General features: G+C 36.4%; 1 protein-coding gene and 1 pseudogene across 3 annotated transcripts in view; one reads left to right on the plus strand and one right to left on the minus strand.

Annotated features, from left to right (window-relative positions):
- The window catches only part of CRY1 (cryptochrome circadian regulator 1), an 89,098-nt gene that overhangs the window by 51,104 nt on the left and 17,058 nt on the right, over window positions 1-20,936 (plus strand). For all 3 annotated transcript variants that reach the window (XR_014803098.1, XM_013988220.3, XM_003126079.6), the window contains exon 2: window positions 10,945-11,053. Coding sequence is in view for 2 of the 3 variants with exons in the window: in XM_013988220.3 (XP_013843674.1) it covers window positions 10,945-11,053 (109 nt within the window). In the remaining variant the exon portion in view is untranslated. The remainder of the gene's footprint in view (window positions 1-10,944; window positions 11,054-20,936) is intronic.
- LOC110260831 (small ribosomal subunit protein eS8 pseudogene) lies at window positions 264-9,450 on the minus strand (annotated as a pseudogene).

The following is a 20,936-nucleotide window of genomic DNA, read 5'->3' on the forward strand; positions in this document are numbered from 1 at the left end:
TTCTAGTGATAAATTTTGACTTTGTTGTTTCTATTATGTATTTATGTTCTATTTTCACTAATTCTTGCCCTTCATCCTTCTTTCTTTCCTTCCCTTTTTCCCTCCCTCCTTCCTTCCTTCATTCCTTCTTTCCTTTTTTAGAACAATAAGCACCTTTATTATTTGAGCTAAGATAGAAAGAAGGAGGATTTATTTGCTTTTCAGACCTTGTTTTTCCTCAGAACTCCAACTTCTTGCCTTTTAGCACATAGCTAGCACATGCCTCAGCCACAGTGCCCTGGTCTTGAAGTGAGGATGCAAGCATGGAACTGCTTTTCCAGAAAATTGCTGATTTTGGCATTCTTTTTCCTTTTATCCTATTTCTTCTGAATTTTCTGTGATCATTTTTTGTTTAAAATTTCTTCCTCCTCAGGAGTCAGCTTGGCTCACTTATTGCAGCCCAGGAACAGTGCACAGTGGAGACTCCTGCTATTGTCAGAATGGTGTGCTGTCAATGAACATGATGCAGATCCTCACCGGGGTCTTGATACTGACCAGTTCACTGTTGGATGCATTGTAGACAACATCAGTAATCCCTGTTTTACATGTACAACACCCTGAGGCCCAGAAGACCTTCCCTATGTCCAGCCTCAGTACTTCTTGTTTGCTCTCTGCATATGGACTGTATGTATGGGGTTGGGAGGGGGCAGGGTGTCAATCTTAATGTAGGCAGCAGGGATTCCCAGCTCATCCCAGCTCATACTGCTTCTTGTGGTAGGGCTTTATCTTGCTCCTGGTCTTGCAATACTTGTGCCCATTTTCCCAAGATATGCCCACTCTCCTGAGATATGCCCATTGCTCAGTGTTGGCTGGCAAGAGATCATTTCCTTCTTCATATTTTTTTAGGATTTATTTTGCCATTTCCCTAACTCAATTTCAAGTCTTTTTTTTTTTTTCTCTTGTAAGCATTTAAGCCTGTGTTTTTTCTTCTAATACCACTTTTTTTGTTGTTTTGCATTCCGCACATTTTAAATATGTTTTCTTCATTATCTTTCAGTTCTAGGTATTTTCTAAAATCCATTTTGATGTTCTTTGTCCCATAAATTGTTTAGAGAAGAGTTTTTTTTTAAATTTCAAAATGTGTGATTGATACCAATTCCTTTAAATTTGTTGAATAGTATTATTACCTAATACAGGGTCAGTTTTCATGAGTATTACATGTTTACTTGAATAAATAAATATTCTCTGCTTACTGGGTATAATGTTCTCTGACTGCTTTGTGTCTTATGTCTTTGTCTTTGGTTTTGTGTAGTTTCAGTATGATGTGTTTGATGTGAATCCTTTCTCTCTTTCTCATTTCTCCCTCTCTGTATCTCTGCCTGTTTTAATCTGTTCTTCATTCCTTTTTTTATTTCCCCTCCTTTCCATCCCACCTTCCATCTCTAGCCCTATGTCCCTATCTTTTTTATTTTGCTTGAGATTCATGAGCTCCTTAAATTGGTGTATTTCAGTAGTTCTGGAAAATTCTCAGTCATTTTCAGCCCTCTCAGATTAAATTGTCTTCTTGTGTATTTTATGATCGATTGATTTTTGGTACAACTTTTTTCTGTAAAAATTGAAACATAGATTGAAGTTGAGAATCCAGAGAGGAATTATAACTTCTTTTAACAGTTATCTCAGACCACAACCAACCTGGGATGACTTTATTTTATTTTTTTGTCTTTTTGTCTTTTTAGGGCTGCACCCGTGGCATATGGAGGTTCCCAGGCTAGAGGTCTAATTGTAGCTGTTGCCGCCAGCCTACGCCAGAGCCATAGCAATGCCAGATCCAAGCTGCATCTGCGACCTACACCACAGCTCGCAGAAACACCGGATTCTTAACCCACTGAGCAAGGCCAGGGATCAAACCCGAACCTTATGGTTCCTAGTCATGTTAGTTTCCTCTGCACTACGACAGGATGACTTTACAATGATATGCTTGAAGTGTTTGGTACCATTTAAATTCCATGAATTTGCATTGAAATTTTACGTGGGGGGTGCACAAGAATTTTTTTTTTTTTCCTGTCTTTTTAGGGCCGCACCCAAGGTATCTAGAAGTTCCCAGGCTAGGGATCGAATAGGAGTTGTAGCTGACAGCTTACACCACAACCACAGCAATGCCAGATCCCAGCCATGTCTGCAACCTACAGCACAGCTTACAGCAACAGCGGATTCTTAACCTACTGAGCAAGCCAAGGATAGAACCTGAGTCCTCATGGATACTAGTCAAATTCATTTCCACTGAGCCAGTGGGAACTCCCAAGAATTTTTTACTAAGATAAAAGTTTCTATGTAGTCTGTTCTCAGTTTCCCCAAATATTAACATCTTATATTACTACCACTTTTGTCAAAACTAAGCAATGTAGCACTAGCTAAATTCCACACTATTCAGATTTCCACTAGTGTTCTTTTTCTATTCCAGGGTTCCATCCAGAATACCACATTGGGTTTAGTCATATTTCCCCTTTGTTTCTTTTGTCCTGTGAAGTTCTTCAAGCTTTCCTTATTTCTTATGACCTTTTCGATTCAGAGTACTGGTCATTTATCTTGTGGAATGGCCCTCAATTTAGGTTTGTCTGATTTTTTTGTAATCGTTAGAGTGGGGATATGGTCTGGTGGAAATTTTCATAAAGGTGAGATGTTCTTATCATATCAGGATGTACATGGTATCAGCATGATTGATTTATCAATGGTGATGTTTACTCTGATCATGTGGTTAAAGCGATGTTTGCCAGGTTTATCCACTGTAAAACTGCTATGTTTTCCCTTTCCATTCAGCAGTGGGAGATTTTGTTTTCTTTCAGTCCAGGCTGAGTAGAGACAGACAAGTTTCCTTCCTGTGCTATTCTGTCCTATTAGGATTTATGTCTTCTTTACATTTGAACTGTGGATGGAGCTCTTTGAATCCCAGGCTTTATCTTGAGGGTCTATTATTAGTTTCCTCTCTTGGGTGGGCCTTGAGCTTTATCTCCTGACCTCAACCTGCACTGTGTTCAAGGTTTCCAGGGCTCTGCAGAAAACGTCAAGGCTGAAGCTGACTTTAGTACTCTGCTTAGCCTCTTATGACTCCTTATTTCTGGGGTAGTCCAATAAATTATGTTTAAAAGTTTCCTTTTGTTGTTTGTTTATTTATTTATTTTACATATAGCATTTTTTATTGCTCAGTTACATTTGTAGTTGTACAGTGATCATCACAACCAAATTGTATAGCATTTCCAGCCCAAACCCCCAGCGCATCCCCCCAGGTCCAATCTGTCTCATTTGGAAACCATAAGTTTTTAAAAGTCTGTAGTCAGTATCTGTTGTGCAAAAAAGTTTGTTGTGTCCTTTTGTAGACATAGATGCCATATGTAAATTATGGCATTTGATGTTGGTATCTCAGAAAAAAAACACACACCACTACAACCACAGCAACACAAGATCTGAGCCAGGTCTGTAACCTACACTGCAGCAGCTCCAGGCAGTGCTGGATCCTTAAGTCACTGAGTGGGGCCAGGGATCGAACCCACATCCTCATGGATAACTAGTTGAGTTTATTTCTGCTGAGCCACAATGGGAACTCCCCACATAACTTTCAAATATTTTACCAGATATTTCATGTAAGTGCAAAACTTACTCATAATTTTGAAAATCTAGAGCCTAAATCGATTTTTATATGTAAATACTAGTATTTTTCACACAGTTTTGGTATACATTGAGTATTCCTGAAATATATTTGTTACTCATGTAAATCAAGAGAAGATTGAAATTTTTCCAGAACTTTACTAATAAGTCTTGATCAACATTACAGAAAATCACATTACCAAAGGCAATATCACTCATGGTATTTGAGTCACCTATAATACAACTGTACCATTCTGTTTTTGTTGCTGTTGAATTTTAAATAATTCTATATGTAGGTATAGGCATCCAACTAATTCATTGTCTTCTTATGTATATACAGATACTTACTTATGGGACAAAAATATTACTTTTTAAAGTATAAATGACTTTCCCTTAACTTCTCCCATATATTACATTAGAGCATTATATTACTTTAAAACTGTGTGTATGAATGTTATATTATCCGTGAATTTTATTTCAGAATTTAAAAGAAGGCAGTGAAAACTATTTGCTATGAAAAGTGACATTGTGGAGTTCCCATTGTGGCTCAGTGGAAACGAACCTGACTAGTATCCACAAGGATGCGGGATCGATCCTTGGCCTCAGTAGGTTAAGGATCCAGCGTTGCCATGAGCTGTGGTGTAGGTCTCAGATGCAGCTCAGATCCTGCGTTGCTATGGCTGTGGTGTGAGCCAGTAGGTGCAGCTCCGATTTGAACCCTAGCCTGGGAACTCACATGTGATGCAGCCCTGCAGGGCGGTGGGGGACGTGACATTGTGTCATGGTATAGGCCCACTGATGTATGAACCATTAGAGCCTGGCAAAATACAAAATTTGCTTTTAAAATACATATTTAATCCTTATTCAACATTGAACTATTCAGAGAAAGTGTGTGTCACACATACTCTGATAATTAGAATAATGTTAGGTAAAAGCACTAAAATTTTGTACAAACCAGAAAAAAATATATATAAACTTTATTCAATTTATAGAGACTAGTTGCTATTTATAATTTTTGAATCTCTAGTGAAACACTAATGTAGACTGCTTAAACACTGAGACTCTTCATTTTTTACTTTATTATAGTTAATATATCCACAACTTTACTTTTTAAAAATTTAACTCATTTGTTTCATGAGAAATGCTTTGCATGTGGTTTTAATAGACCTTAATTTATATTCTTTAAATCAGTTCTCTAGGGTCAGCAATGAGTTGTTTTTGGTTTAGATATTCTAAGTGTAGTTTTCACTGTTGAGCATGTAATACATAAATTTTATAAACTAAATGAAGAACCAGATTGCTTTATTCTAGTATGATACATGGTAATTCATAATGTCTTGTTTTTAGCAGGAATGGGATTAGGTTGTATCTTACCATTCCCTTTTTTAGACTATTTTATAGACAGAACTAGAAATTCTAGTTATATAAAGCTGTTCTAGCACAGGCTGGAAAGTAGGTCATTGTTATGGGGAGTATACCAAACCGCCCACTGGTTGCTATAGCAATGACCTACTTTAAGAAACTATTTCTGTTGATTCATGTTGAAATCATCTTTTGGAACTGGTATAAGGAAATTCACTGCATGTAATTTTTTCTAACAGCAGTAAGGTAGTGATCTTTGGAGGTTAAAAAAAAATCCTTAAAATGTTTAATGTGAAGAAATATATTTTTTCACCTAATACTGCTTCAGTTTATTTTGAAGTGCTACAATTAGTATTGTAATTAAATAGCACCAGAATTGTACTGTAGTCAATAGAATTATGCAAAGGGGTTTTACTACCATTTGTTCTATTTAAAAATCAACCTGTTACATGTAGTTAATAATAGCATTATTAACTGAGCCTTCAAAGGGTTATGGTTTCAAAAAAACAGTAAACCTACCAAATTGGGTAAGGCTTGAAAATACGTTCCAATTAAAATTGTACCTTATGTAATTTAAATGTATTATATTAATTATTCCATTCATTATTGGATTCCTGTTCTTTGGAACATGCATTAGAAATATATAAAAGTTGAAATTGGTGTGTTCTCTGGAACACATTGAATCTAAACTCTGACGGAACTCACTCTCTTCCCAGTTGAGGGTAAAGGATGAAATGCTAGGTTTTCTATAGTATCTTTTGTAATAATTAATTCCTTCAGCACTAAAAAGAAATCTTAAACTTTCAGTGAGTTCATACTTGAAACTTGGGATATTGGATATTTTATCTTATGGTATTATCAAGGAATTAATATGCTTAGAGATTAGTTGATTCAAGGTCTTAATTATACTGTATCTGTCTATCTATCTAATCTACTTATCCATCCATTTTCACATTTGCCTTATCAGTGGGAAAAATTTTCATCAGACTTTTTTTCAAAGTCACATTCAGTAGAAGTTAAGAGTTGGAGATGATTCTGTATAAAGGTGTAGGCATCCAGCTAATTCATGGTCTTCTGTTGTCATGTCCAGGTATTTACATATAGAAATACATGTTACCTTTTTCAAAACTAAAAATTTTTCCCAAGGGAGAATAATTATAACTTTTGCTTAATGAATATCTACGAATTACTGGTGATTTTATGCTGTTTCTAAGCCTTTTAGCAAATGTTTAGGATAGCTCTGTTGGTCATTTTCTCCTATATCGGATTTTTTCAACAATTGCATAGGGCACATGATCAGATTTGTTTGCCAAATGTGGAAACCAAAACACAAGTAAAGAGAACCGTAGTTAGGAATGAGATACATATACTTAATTTAAAAACTGTCAGGAGGAAAAAGTGATGTATACATATATACATATACAGGTATATATGATTGGTGTGTGTGTAGTTGATAGCTGTTATATAAGGCAAGTCTGAAAGTTGCTCTAGGATGAGATATATTATGTCCTTTGACAATTTAGGGGATGGAGAAATTATTTTCATGTGGAAGACTGGAGATTAGTAGAATATGCACTTGAAGAAATAGGAACTGGGGAAAGGTACTCCTGGCTGAGAGAAGAGCATGGAGCAAATTCCAGGAGATTGAATGTGTGGGGAAAAGAGAAGTAGTTTGATTTAGCAGGAAGGAAAGAGGAGTGGTAGGAAATAAACCTGGAACCCTAAGTTAGTCAACAAAATAACTTGTTCCTTATTTTATGGGGAATGTATATTTGAAGACCTTTGTACAGGGAAGGTGCCTCAGGAAGGTTTGGTATTATGTATAAAATAGATTAGAGTGGAGAGAGATTGTTGGTAGGCAGATCTATTTTAGGGATTGTGGTAAATAATACTAATAAAAGATAACAAGCAGTATAATTATTGTAGCAAGAATAGAAGTGGTAAGGAGGGGACTGAAAAATAATAGATAACACATAATCGTGCTTACTATGGGTTAGGCACTGTTCTAAGAGCTTCACATATATTAGTTTAATTCTCACAATACTGTGATATAGATCCTGTTACTGTCTCATTTTTAACAGATAAGGAAGTTAGAGCTTATCAGGATTGAGGGATAGTAATTTTTTGCTATTAATTGTTGAATTATGGGACATCTCTGCAATAGAATACTATGGAACCATGAAAATTGATGCTGTAGAACAACATCTAGTACTTTGAAAAGATGTTCACTGTGTTTTAAACCATGTTTACAATAGATACAGTATTTCTCAGTTTCATTCTACTTTAAAGGAATTAACAATTTTATACCTTTTATGAAGTTTTTAAAAACTTTATTTTTAATTTTATACCTTTTAGGAACTTTTTAAAACTTTATTTTATTTTTAATTTTATACCTTTTATGAACTTTTAAAAAGTATATGTTTCTTTCTTCTTTACCCCCACCTCAAACTCCCTTTCCCCAAGGGTAGCTATTATTAATAGCTTGGTGAATAGCCTTTCAGTTATTTTCTAATGCACATATAACTGATAGATGCAAAGTAAATTTCATTTTATCAAAATAATATATGCAATAATTGTAGAAGTCATAGTACAAAAAGCCTTAAAACAAAGGCTAGCATCACCGTGTGTTCTCCTCCATCATGCTCTTTTTCTTTATTTCACAAATCTTTTCTAAAATACATATTTGAGTCCATTGTGCCTCTGTAATTTTTATATGAAATTATGGTGATATAAATGATGACATCCATGAAAGAAAAATATGCTAGGGAAGAAAAACACCATCAATAATATCTATGGGAGAAGAACACCATACTGAAATACAATTTATAGTCCTTTGTTTTATAGTGTCAAAATTAATTTTTTGGTTGCAAAACTTTTTCTATTGCATCATTCTGTATCCTTCTGTATAGTGTTTGGTTCACAGAGTGTTTATTAAAAAGCATTAAGTATGCTTATTCAGGAGCTCTCTTGTGGCACAGTGGGTTAAGGATCTGGCATTGTCACTGCAGTGGCATGGGTCACTACTATGCTGCTGGTTTGATCCCTGGCTTGGGAATTTTTTACATGCTGTGGACACAGCCAAAAAAAAAAAAACTTACTCAGCTTGTGAACAAGACAGGGAAAAATAAAGGGCTAATCATTAACTAATCCAGGCTTACTTGTTCATTTTATAAATTAATCAGGTCCTTTAAAAATTTTTTCCCATCTTATTGTCTATCATTGACCTGCTTGTACTACATCAAAACTTTTCTACCAAGAAAGTAGAATATGGAGAACTGTTGCTACTTATTACCAGCTCTGGTGGAGAAGATAATGAAACAAATAGTACAGAAGAGATTTGAGAATTAACTCTGCCTTGGATTATCCTTCCATATAAATTAAAAAAAAAAAAAAAAAACTTTTGGGAGTTCCCGTCATGGCTCAGCAGAAATGAATCTGACTAGTATCTATGAGGACTCAGGTTTGATCCCTGGCCTCTCTCAGTGGGTTAAGGATCTGGTGTTGCTGTGAGCTGTGGTGTAAGTCACTGACACAGCTCAGATCCCACGTTGCTGTGGCTGTGGTATGGGCAGATGGCTACAGCTCCAATTGAACCCCTGGCCTGGGAACTTCCATATGCCATGGGTGACGCCCTAAAAAGAAAAAAAAAAAAGTTTTAAAATTTCTGGTTCGTTCAGCTTCTTAATTTTCAACTTGAGTACTGCAGTGTCGAAAAAACTCTTACATAAAGCAAATACAGAAGACTGGCTGCTTCCCAATAAGCATTTATCACCAAACATGATAAGTTATTCATAGTTACAGATAATTTTACAAAACTCAGATGCCTTTATATTGCTGTAACAACAGCAACAATCAACAACAGTCTTCTCCCCAAAGTATTTGCACATTGGTAGTGATGGGTTGCAGTAGTGATGGGGTTTTAGGGCGGTGACTCCAAACCAAGACAGAAAGGGGATGTGTGAAATATAAATATGAGGATATAAAGGCTTATTTCCTATTTAAGGACAACTGTGAGACTTGCTGAGGTGAAATGATGGGATATTTTTAACATCCTTGTAAATATACCACTGTGCTCCCCAAGCACATAGTGGTGATGAATCCTAAAGGGGAAAGAATATCAAACTTAATAACTAGGTATACTGATATCACTAATAACTGCAGTTGTAGAAAATTAGCAACACTTTCTTGGTGAAATGATGGGATCAGAATGGGCAAAGAGAACAAAATGATCCAGGCTGAACAACCTTCTAGAACAGTGCTGCCGAATAGAAGTTTCTGCAGTGACGGAAATGTTCTTCACCTGTGCAGTCCGGTGTGATAGCTACTGGCCACACATGTGGCCGTTGAGAGGCCGTGGAATGTGGCAAGTGTGACTGAGGAACTGAATTTTAAAGTTAAATATAAGTGGCTATATTGCTTAGTGGCCACCATATTGGACAGTGCAATTCTGAAATCCTTTCCATTCATCTTAACCACTCCTCTTCACAGGTAAGACGTGATCATTATTCTGAAAGCGTAGAAAAGGCAGATATTTAACTGTAAGATCAAAGACATAAATGAAGAGTAGAGAAGAAATAAGATATGTCCAGCTGAGAGGAACAGAACCTAGATGAAATGTTAGAGAAAATTAACATGAGGCAAACAATGAGGTTGAACTTTCCAGGGGTGATATCTGTTTTAGATTTGGTCTTGAGGATTGCTCCTTTTTTTTCTCAATAGAGGATGCACACTAAGCAGCCTTCTGGTATTGTCCTAGAATTTCCTAGAGATTTTTTGTGTGTAAGACCTGTTGATAATTATTTCATTAAAAAAAAAAAAAGTCAATAGCCCCACCTGCCTCATGAGATCCTTTTTTGAAAATAATCAATCTGGCATTCTTTACACTCAGTTAATGCCATGTAATTGAATATCTTTTTTTTTGTTTGTTTTTTGGCCACACCCATGGCATATGGAAAGTCCTGGGCCAGGGATTGAATCAGCTACAGCTGCAACCTACACTGCAGCTACAGCTACCCAATCCTTTAACCCACTGCAACCAGCCAAGGATTGAACCCGTGCCTCCGCAGTAACCTGAGCTGATGCATTTGGATTCTTTACCTACGTGCCATAGTGGGAACTCTTTTGACATCTATTTATTATCAATTTCTTTTTCTTTAGTTATATTAGAAATTTGAAAATGGACAGTATGCGTTTTCTCTCTTAGATGATTATAACATCCCCTAAGTGCTCAACTTTTAAACTATTCGCTTGCTCAGAGTGATTAAATAGGATGTTATATCTTTTTTTTTCCCAGTAGAAAATGTTCTAGATTTTTCAAGGTGCCTCTTGTATATAAACTTGAATTTATTTCACCAAATTTAAACAATGAGATCAACTCATTTAATTACTTTATTTCTGTATATGATTTCTGTGTTTACAAATTAAACTTTGCTAACAATCCCTATTATTTAATGAAAGTTAGCAGTTTAATTTAGGAATTTCATTAAAATACTGAGAAACTTGTGCTCTAATTTATAAAAATTATGAGTATCATTTCTAGAAATAGTCATTTATATATCAGTTAGAAATAATAACATGATAAGAGGTTAAAAAAAAAACCCACGATGGGTGGCATTTCAACTTTTAAAATGACATCATGATTGTGCAGTACTTTATATCTTCTTTTTTTTTTGGTCTTTTTTGTCTTTTTAGGGCTGCACCCATGGCACATGGAGGTTCCCAGGCTAGGGGTCAAATCAGAGCTGTAGCTGCCAGCCTGTGCCATAGCCACAGCAAGGCAGGGTCTGAAATGCATCAGCTCACAGCAATACTAGATCCTTAACCCACTGAGCAAGGCCAGGGATTGAACCTGTGTCCTCATGGATACTAGTTGGGTTTCCTAACCACTGAGCCAGGATGGGAACTTCTCTATCTTCTAAATATGTATTTTGAAGAATTTAAAAAGTATTTTCTTCTCTCTAGATTTTTGCTTCAGTGTCTTGAAGACCTTGATGCCAATTTGCGAAAATTAAACTCTCGTCTGTTTGTGATTCGTGGACAACCAGCAGATGTGTTTCCCAGGCTTTTCAAGGTAATTGGAAAACTCTTTGCATAAAATAATAATTTTTTTGTCAGAGAAGACACATATTTTGTAAATTAGGCATTTTTGGTAATTTACAGTGTAGGAAATACAAGTATTTTTCAATAAAAATTTGTGAGTTTTTACTTAATAAAGTTACATGGACAGTTTAAAATCAGTGAAAAAATGATTTATAATGAAAAGTTAAATGTTTCTTCTACTTAAATTGCTAGTTTTTCTCCCAGAAGCAATAACTACTACCGGTTTCTTGTCTGTTCTTAGAAATACTCTTTGTATAAATAAAAATGTATATGTGTATGTGGTTATATATAAATGTGTTTGTGTGTATGTTACCACTCCCCCTTTTAAATCCAAGATGAGAACATGCTGTATTATACTATTCTATGCCATACTTTATTCACATAACCAAGTATTTTGAAAATTGTTCCATGTTACTCAGTCTTTTGACCGGCTTCATAGTAGTCCATTGTATAGACTATGCTATAATTTCTTTTGTTTTAAAATTATAGTTGTGATATTATATTAGTTTTCATGTATATAACATAGTGATTCAGGATTTTTATAGATGATATACCATGTAGAGTTATGGTAAAATACTGATTGTATTACCTGATCTGTATATTACACCCCTGTGACTTTATTTTATAACTGGTAGTTTATACCCCTTAATCCCCTTCACTTGTTTTATTCCTACCACCCTTCTCTGGTAACCACTAGTTTGTTCTTTGTATCTGCAAGCCTCTTTCTATTTTATTTGTTTGCTTATTGTTTTTTAGATTCCTCATATAAGTAAAAACATGCAGTATTTGTCTTTTCTCTGACTTATTTTCAGTAAGCCTAATATCCTCAAGGTCCATCCATGTTGCTGCAAATGGCAAGATTTCATTCTTTTTTATGGCTGAGTAATAGTTCAGCATGCATATAATGTGTGTATACACATCTTTATATATTTATTGGTTAAGGGGCACTTAGGTTTCTTCCATATACTGGCTACTGTAAAAAATGCTTATGTGAACATTGGGGTATATATATTTTTTCGAATTAGTGTATTCAATTTCTTGAGATAAATACCTAGGAGTGAAATTGCTAGATGATATGGTAGTTCTATTTTTAAATTTTTGAGGATGTGATTTCTTTCACTAGCTTTCTATGAACATTTATTTTTCCACAGGCCTTTTGCTAATACAAGTAATGCTATCAATGAATATCCTTGTTCAGATTATATATCTTTGCTCACATGTGCTGGTACACTTGTGGGATAATTCATAGAAGACTTTCTGAGTCAAAGTGCTGTAGCAATTGACATGCTACCAATAATACAAAATTATAAATTTTTAAACTTGGTAGAATCTTAAAAATCTCCTTATTTCCCCCTTTTCTCCCAAATGAAAAGAATTAGTCCTAGAGAGATTAAATTAGTTAACCAAGGTCATAAAACTAGCTCATGGAAGTCTTCAGACCAGAAACAGAGTTTCCTGAGTTTTTTTTTTCATCCCTTCCTATTTACTACCATTAGAATTCCTAACATATATCTGCTTTTTTTTCTTGCAGCTTTTTGGTTCATCAAATTTTTATAATGGCAATGTTTCTATTTCTAATGCAGAAGAGAACAAGTTCCTTTTCCTGAATGAAAATATCCCCAGTGCTAGGAATGAAAACAACATTACTTAGCCTTTTTTCATTCATGTGAAAGAACTCTTAATATTTAGGGTTTGGTTAATGCAAAAATTATGGCTAGTGAAAATTTATTTTATTAAAATTTTCTTACTACTCTAACTACTTAGAGTCAGAATTTAACCTAGGTATAGAAAAGAGTTCTGAGCAGAAAGTATATCAGAAACAGTCTAATAGTTTATCAGCAATATCAGTAACTCATAAGTATAGAAGTATATGTGAATAATTGCTTCAACCCTATCTTTAAATTCATGTGTTTTAAGTAAATGAATCCTTAGAGGATTTTAGTTCCTTTAAAATAACAAAACATTTATTTACTTGCTCTGAAAATAATGATTTAAGCCAGCAGGTCTTTTAGTTCTTTGTTTTGAGCTTTCTTCTGCCTGAAATAGCATGTCATTGGATCAGACTATCTTCTCTATTTAGATGATGTCCTGTCTTGTCACTTTGGCAGAGAGGCAGTAGCTTCTACTGCCATAAAGGGCTATAAAATAAGGAGTGCTTGTTATTTTATTCTGATACAACAGTCTATGTAAAATGTCATTTTTGAGAACTTTTGGATTTATTTAATATGTCTAGAACCATAGAGGGAGTTATTTCCTTTTTAATTTTATTTATTTATTGGTCATGCCCATGGCAAGTGGAAGTTCCCATGCCTGGAAACGAACCTGCACCACAGCAGAGACCCAGGCTGCTGCAGTGACAGCAGAGAACTGGCCACAAGAGAACTCCTACTTCCTTTTTTGTTATATTGATGTTTTTATTTTTACTTTTTGTTTAGGGGTACCACATACATGTGTTTCAAAAAAAAAGCCCCAAAAGCATGTACAATAAAAAACAGATCTCAGGGAGTTCCTGTCCGTGGTTCAGTGGTTAACGAATCTGACTAGGAACATGAAGTTGTGGGTTCGATCCCTGGCCTTTGCTCAGTGAGTTAAGGATCCATCGTTGCCGTGAGCTGTGGTGTAGGTCGTAGATGCGGCTTGGATCTGGTGTTGCTGTGGCTATGGATTCGGCCGGCAGCTATAGCTCCGATTAGACCCCTAGCCTGGGAACCTCCATATGCTGTGGGTGCAGCCCTAGAAAGGACCAAAAAAAAAAAAAAAAAAAGGCAGGTCTCTTTCTCACCTCTATCCCCTCTATCCCTTAATGCTCCCAGTTTCTCTGAGGAGTAAGATTCTTTTTGTAGGTGTCTAGCTGACTCATTTACATTATTTTCTGGTTTTATTCTAGTACAGCAAGTGTGAGAACTTTTAATAGATAAGTAATCCTACTTCCCACATTGGAGTTAAAACTGGTTTAGGCCTGATATCAATGCCTTTAGTTTATTGGGATGGTGACAGTGATTTCAGTACTGATGTGTCTTCTAGTGTACATCTTCTCTCTATAGCATTCACTCCTTGTATTCTGTTGGTATTGGGGCCAGAGCGTTTTTATAAACACATATTTTACACAAACAAGTATCTGATAAACTGGATTTTTTCTTATGTATTTTCTTTTTCTTTTTTTTTTTTTTTTTTTTGTCTTTTTGCCATTTCTTGGGCCGCTCCCGCGGCATATGGAGGTTTCCAGGCTAGGGGTCGAATCGGAGCTGTAGCTGCCAGCCTATGCCAGAGCCACAGCAACGCAGGATCCGAGCCGCGTCTGCGACCTACACCACAGCTCACGGCAACGCCGGAACCTTGACCCACTGAGCAAGGGCAGGGATCGAACCCGCAACCTCATGGTTCCTAGTCAGATTCGTTAACCACTGCGCCACGACGGGAACTCCTCTTATGTATTTTCTACTTGGAATTTTTCTCAGTTAAATTCTGCTTATAACAAATTGACAGGATGGCTTTTTTAAACTTTTTTTTAATGTTCTACTGAAGAAATGATAAACTTAGCAGACTGATAAACTTTGCCTAGGCAAAACTTGAATGTCACTGTTAATCATAGCTGTCTTACATAAAATATTATTACTATGCAATTAAGTCTTACGTCTTCTACATTTGGGTGCCAGAATTATAAGCTCTCAAGACCATGTACATTCTAGGGCCTGCAGAAACTTTTTATGAGGAGTTTAAAGTATTGGTTTAAAACATCCTCATTACATCTAAGAAACAGATACATGTTTGAAGTGTTTATAGATGGACACACTGAGGCATAATAAAATGTTTTGTTCAAAATCATAGAATAAATCAAAGAAGAATATATAATAAAGTTGATAACATCGCACATGCACAAATTTATATTATGCTTTTTGAGTTATCTTATATTCTTTATTATTTCATGGAACATGTTCATTTGAATAAGAGTTCGTTTAGCAGATATTAACTGAATGCCTGTTATATACAAAGCAGTAATGTTCAAGGTGCCAGGGACATGCTGGTGAACCAAAGAGAAAAAGTTCCTGCCTTCACAGAGCTCACACTATATTAGGAAGGAGACTAGTGATAAACAAGTAAATATACAATGTCAGGTGGTGATAGGTGCTGAAATAGTGTGGATAGTAAGTCTGAAGGCAAAGGAAGGATAGTTGCTCTATGTGGAATCATGGAAGGCCTCACTGATAAAGTGACATTTGAGCAAATGTATGAAGAGATTGAGCAAAGCAGGAATCCGGGGTGTGACATGTTGATTGAAGACACAATATTTTGCAGCTTGTTTATCAAAAGGTAGAGTTTATTTTCCCATTTCCTTTAATTGGGGTTTGCCTTTCATTTTGTTTTGACTGCATGCCAAGGAAGATGCCAAATTCCAAATCTCAGGTCTCAAGCAACCTTGCAGCTGCTATCTTTGCACACTGGGAATGCTCCTTGTACCATATAAGGAAACCTGGACTAGAATTTCAAATTGTGGGAGACCATGTGTAGAGCAAGAAGGCCAACCAACAGCCATCACCAAGGTCTGAGATGTTGAAGAAAGATCATTTAGATCCTCTGGCATCAGTCAAGCTGCCACCTGCTGGCAGGCTCATGAGGGAGCCCCAGTGAGACCAATAGAAGAACCATCTAGTTAACTGACAGATTTGGCAAATTAATAAATTGTTTTAAGCAGCTAAGATAATTGCAAAATGGGGAAAGAGTGTCACAGGCAGAGGAAACAGATATAAAGGCCCTGGTGTGGAAATGTGCCATGATTTGTTTAGGAGCAGTGAGAAGGCCAGTGTGCTCTATAGTCAGAAGATAGGGTCAGAGAGGTTGCAGGAGCCAGATCATAGGACTGTACCATATTAAGGACTTTGGCTTTTACTCTGAGTGAAATGGGATGCACTGGGAGATTTTTGAGTAGAGGAGTGACATTATTTCACTTGTATTTTAAAAGAATCACTGTAGCAATAGAGTATATAATTTGAAGAATAAATATCGTGTAGAAGTTCCTGTTGTGGGTCAGCATGTTACAAATCTGACTAGTATCCATGAGGATGTGGGTTTGATCCCTGACCTCCCTCAGGGATTAAATATCCGGTATTGCTGCAAGCTGTGGCATAGGTCTCAGACACGGCTTGGATCCTGAGTGGCTATGTTATAGGCCGGCAGCTGCAACTCCAATTCAAACACTAGCCTGGGAATTTCCATATGCCATCGGTGAGGCCCTAGTAAGAAAAGGAAAAAAAAAAAAGAGAGAGAGAGAAATGCTGTAAAGGTTTAAGCAGAAAAATCAATTAGGAGGCTGTGGCAATTATTCAGAAACAAGATCACAGTGACTATGGGAGTTCCTGTTGTGGCTCAGCAGGTTGCAAACCCAACTATCCATAAGGATGCAGATTTGATCCCTGGCTTTGTTCAGTGGGTTAAGGATCTGGCATTGCTGTGAGCTGTGGTGTAGGTCGCAAATGTGTGGCTTAGATCCTGCATTGCTGTGGTATAGGCTGGCAGCTGCAATTCGATTCGACCCCTGGCCTGGGAACTTCCATATGCTGCAGATGCAGCCCCCAAAAATACAAACAAAAAGATCATGGTGTAGGACTAAAATAGCAGTAGGGGTGTTGAGGAGTGGTAGGATTATGGATATATTTTTTAAGTAAAGGCTTTAGGGTTTGTTTATGTAATATTTGATTTGAGAGTCAAGGAAGACGCTTAGGTTTTTAGTCTGGGCAGATAACCCAGTGTATTGCCATTTAGTGAGATGAGGAAGACTATAGAAGGAATAAGTTTAGGGGAAAGTTCATTTTTTTTAATGTTTTAAGTTTGAGATGCCTTTTAAACATTTAAATGTACTTGTTGAGTTGCATTCAAATCCAGAGCACAGGGGAAATTTAGGAATCTTAAATATATGTTATGTTTAGAACCTTGAAACTAGATTATGGAGTAAAAGAAGGGGTAATGGATTAATAGAAATTTTTAGAGCTTCACCTTCTTTATATTTGGGTTATTTTGTGAGATAAAACTTTTATGTAATTGTACAACTTTAAATGCTTTCTCCAAGGAAGTTTATAACTTATAACTTTGTTTTTCTATAAAATTTTATGTTTCATTATTTCCACAATATCATTTATGACTAAGAACTTTACCTCCATAGTGTTTAATATTATGCCTCTGATGGCTAAACAAATAATTGTGATACACAAAAATAGATATGAATCTAAATGCATTTTCAGGCAGACAAAAGCAGAGATAATTTATTTCTAGCAGATCTATATTAACAGAAATACTAAAGAAAGTTCTGTTAGGCGGGGAAAGGAAATAATTCTAGGTGAAAGATGGGGTCTGCAGGAAAGAAGGAAGAGCACAAATACATGGGTAAATATAAAAGACCACTTTTTTCATTATTTTTAGTTATGTATATTTATATACTCTATTTAAAAAAACATTGAGGAGTTCCCGTTGTGGCGCAGTGGTTAACGAATCCGATTAGGAACCATGAGGTTGCGGGTTCAATCCCTGGCCTTGCTCAGTGGGTTAAGGATCTGGCGTTGCCGTGAGCTGTGGTATAGGTTGCAGACGCAGCTCGGATTCCGAGTTGCTGTGGCCCTGGTGTAGGCTGGTGGCTATGGCTCCAATTCGACCTCTAGCCTGGGAACCTCCATATGCCCCGGGAGCAGCCCTAGAAAAGGCAAAAACAAAACAAAACAAAAAAACATTGATAGGTAAAAACCAACTCATATTGATAAATTGTAGTGAATAATACCAATATTATGGGCCATGTCATGTGTAAAGAAATAAAATCTATTAACAAGATCACAGAAGGTAGGAAGAAGGTAAATAGAAGTATATATAAATTCTTACATTATTCAATTATATTACTTGACAGTAGACTGTGATAATATAAATTGTCATCTAAAATAACACAGAGCTATTTTTAAAAAGTTAGTAGAGAACTTGAAAATGTAATACTAAAACTATTTGACTCATTCACATGAAGGCAGGTAGGGACACAGGAATAAAAGAGATGGGCAAAATGAACTCACTAAGATGGTAAATTTAAACCTAACTATATAAATTATTATATTAAATGTAAATGGTCTACTTTAAACTCTCCATTTAAAAAGCACAGATTATCAGACTAGATTAAAAGAAAAGCAAGAACCAACTATATGCTGATTTAGAAGAGGTACTTTTTTAATATATTTTATTAAAGTATAGTTGATTTATGGAGTTCCCATTGTGGTGCAATGGAAACGAATCAGACTAGGAACCATGAGATTGCAGGTTCCATCCCTGGCCTTGCTCAGTGGGTTAAGGATCCAGCATTGCTATGAGCTGTGGTGTAGGTCCCAGACGTGGCTCAGATCCCAAGTTGTTTAGGTGGCGTAGGCCAGCAGCTGTAGCTTCAATTAGACCCCTGGCCTGGGAACCTCCATATGCCATAAGCAAGGCCCTAAAAAGCAAATAAATAAGTAATTATGTAAATAAATAAAAATATAGTTGATTTACAATGTTGTACCAATTTCTGCTGTGCAGCAAAGTAACCCAGTCATACATATACATTCCCTTTCTTACATTATCTTCCGTCATGGTCTGTCCTGAGACACTGGATGTAGTTCTCTGTGCTCTACAGTAGGAACTCATTGCTTACCCATTCTAAATGTAATAATTTGCATCTACTAACCCAAACTCCTAGTCCACCCCACTCCCTCCCTTTTCCCCTCCAGCAACCATGGATCTGTTCTCTATGAAGAGACACTTTAAATACGAAGAAACTGATAGTTTGAAATAAAAGACCGAAAAAGATATACTTTATAAATAGATAAGTAAGTAGATTTCTAGACAGAATTATCAGAGATGAAGAGTAAAGTCTGACTTCAAAAAGATAATAGGTTATATCTGCTAACAGCATAAAAATACATGAATCTCAAACTAATAAAACTAAGGGGAGGAGTTTCCATCATGGCTCAGTGGTTAACAAACCTGACTAGTATCCACGAGGACTTGGGTTCTATCCCTGGCCTTGCTCAGTGGACTAAGGATCTGGCATTGCTGTGGGCTGTGGTGTAGGTTGCAGATACAACTTGGATCCTGCATTGCTGGGGCTGTGGTATAGGCCAGCAGCTACAGCTGCGATTTGACACCTAGCATGGGAACCTCCATATACTGTGGGTATGGCCCTAAAAAGACAAAAAAAACCTACAGGGATAAATAGATAAATTTACAGTCACGGAAGTTGATTTTTGTGTCTCTCTGTTATTGATAGAATATAAAAAAATTAGTAAAGATATAGATGATGTGAATAACACTATCAAATTAATTTGGTATAAATGATTTTTGTAGAACTCTATACCCAAGAACTAGAGGATACATATTCTTTTCTAGCATGTATGAAACATTCACCAAGATAGACCACAAAAGAAGTATCAGTAAATTTCAAAAGACTGAAATCTTTCAGAATATATCCTCTGACTTCAATAGAATTAAGTTAAAATGAATAGCAAATCTGTAACTACATGGTAATGGGAAGACAATATATCAGAATTTATGGAATTCAGCTATAGCAGTGCTTAGAGGAAAATTAATAGCTTTCAGTTCTCAGGAAAGAAAAAAAAATTTTTTTAAAGAGTTCAGAAAACAGAGAATAGGAGTTCCTTGGTGGCTTATTGGTTAGAACTTGGCACTTCTCAGTGCTATAGCCTGGGATCAATCCCCCACATCAAGCAGGGTGAACGGGGTGGCCAACAAAAAATAGAGAGGGTAAATTAAACCAATTGTAAATAGAAGAAAGGAAATAAGAGGAATGGAAATCCCCATGAAACAGAAAATGAACAATAGAGAAAACAAATGTGGAATAAACAATTTCTTGTCTCACAGCTCTGAATCCACTCTTCTTTGCCCTGCTTTGTGACACTGAAGCTGGACGCTATAAACTTGTTTTCTTTGCCATTAGGCTTGATTTTAGGCTTTATCAGTAGTAACTGCTGATGGTTCTTTATAAGGTCATAGCAGGAAAGGGTTTTCCTTTTGGTATCTTTATACTTTTTTCCCTCGCATCTTGGCCACCAGATGAGCTTGTGGAAGGACCAGTAGCACTTATCTCAGTAACCCTCCTGGACAAGCTCCTGTTCATCCACACTCTCCGGTGAATTTCTCTGCCACCTAGTGGACCACTTCTGCAGATCAGCTCCAGTTAGCCCACAACCTCCAGGAAGTTTCTCAGCCACCCACTGGGCTGTCCCTTGAACTTCCTGACCCTTGCCCTCTGGCAAGTTTCCTTCCTACAGAAAAAGTCATTCCTCAGGCAGCATACTGCATACAGTGAGATATGAATCTCAGCAGAGGGGAGAAAGGGAACTCTTCTGCATTCTTAATTCATTACTTAATTATCTTCCCCCATTTAGAGGTGGTAGCTGCTTTTGGACACCTTCTGTTTGGACATCCAGCAGAAGCCGCGTGTGTAATTTAAAATTTTCTAGTAGCCATACTTTAAAAAGAAAAATGTGAAGTTAGTTTTTGATATGTATTTATATAACTCAGTATATCTAAAATATTATACTTTTGGTATAAAAACAAAAGCATTAAAATATTTTAACCTTTTTTATACGAAGTCTTTGAAATCTAGTTTTATTTATTTATTTTGGCTTTTTAGGGCTGCACCTGTGGCATATGGAGGTTCCCAGGCTAGGGGTCAAATTGGAGCTACAGTTGCTGGCCTACACCACAGCCACAGCAACACAGATCCTTAACCCACTGAGTGAAGCCAGGTATCAAACCCGCAACCTCATGGTTCTTAGTTGGATTCGTTTCCACTGCGCCATGACAGGAACTACTGAAATCTAGTTATATTT

This window comes from Sus scrofa, chromosome 5 (genome assembly GCF_054392235.1).
Source record: "Sus scrofa isolate SSC_HxYL_T2T_F1_AM1 chromosome 5, Sscrofa_HxYL_maternal_Yorkshire_Landrace_v2.0, whole genome shotgun sequence".
NCBI lineage: Eukaryota > Metazoa > Chordata > Mammalia > Artiodactyla > Suidae > Sus > Sus scrofa.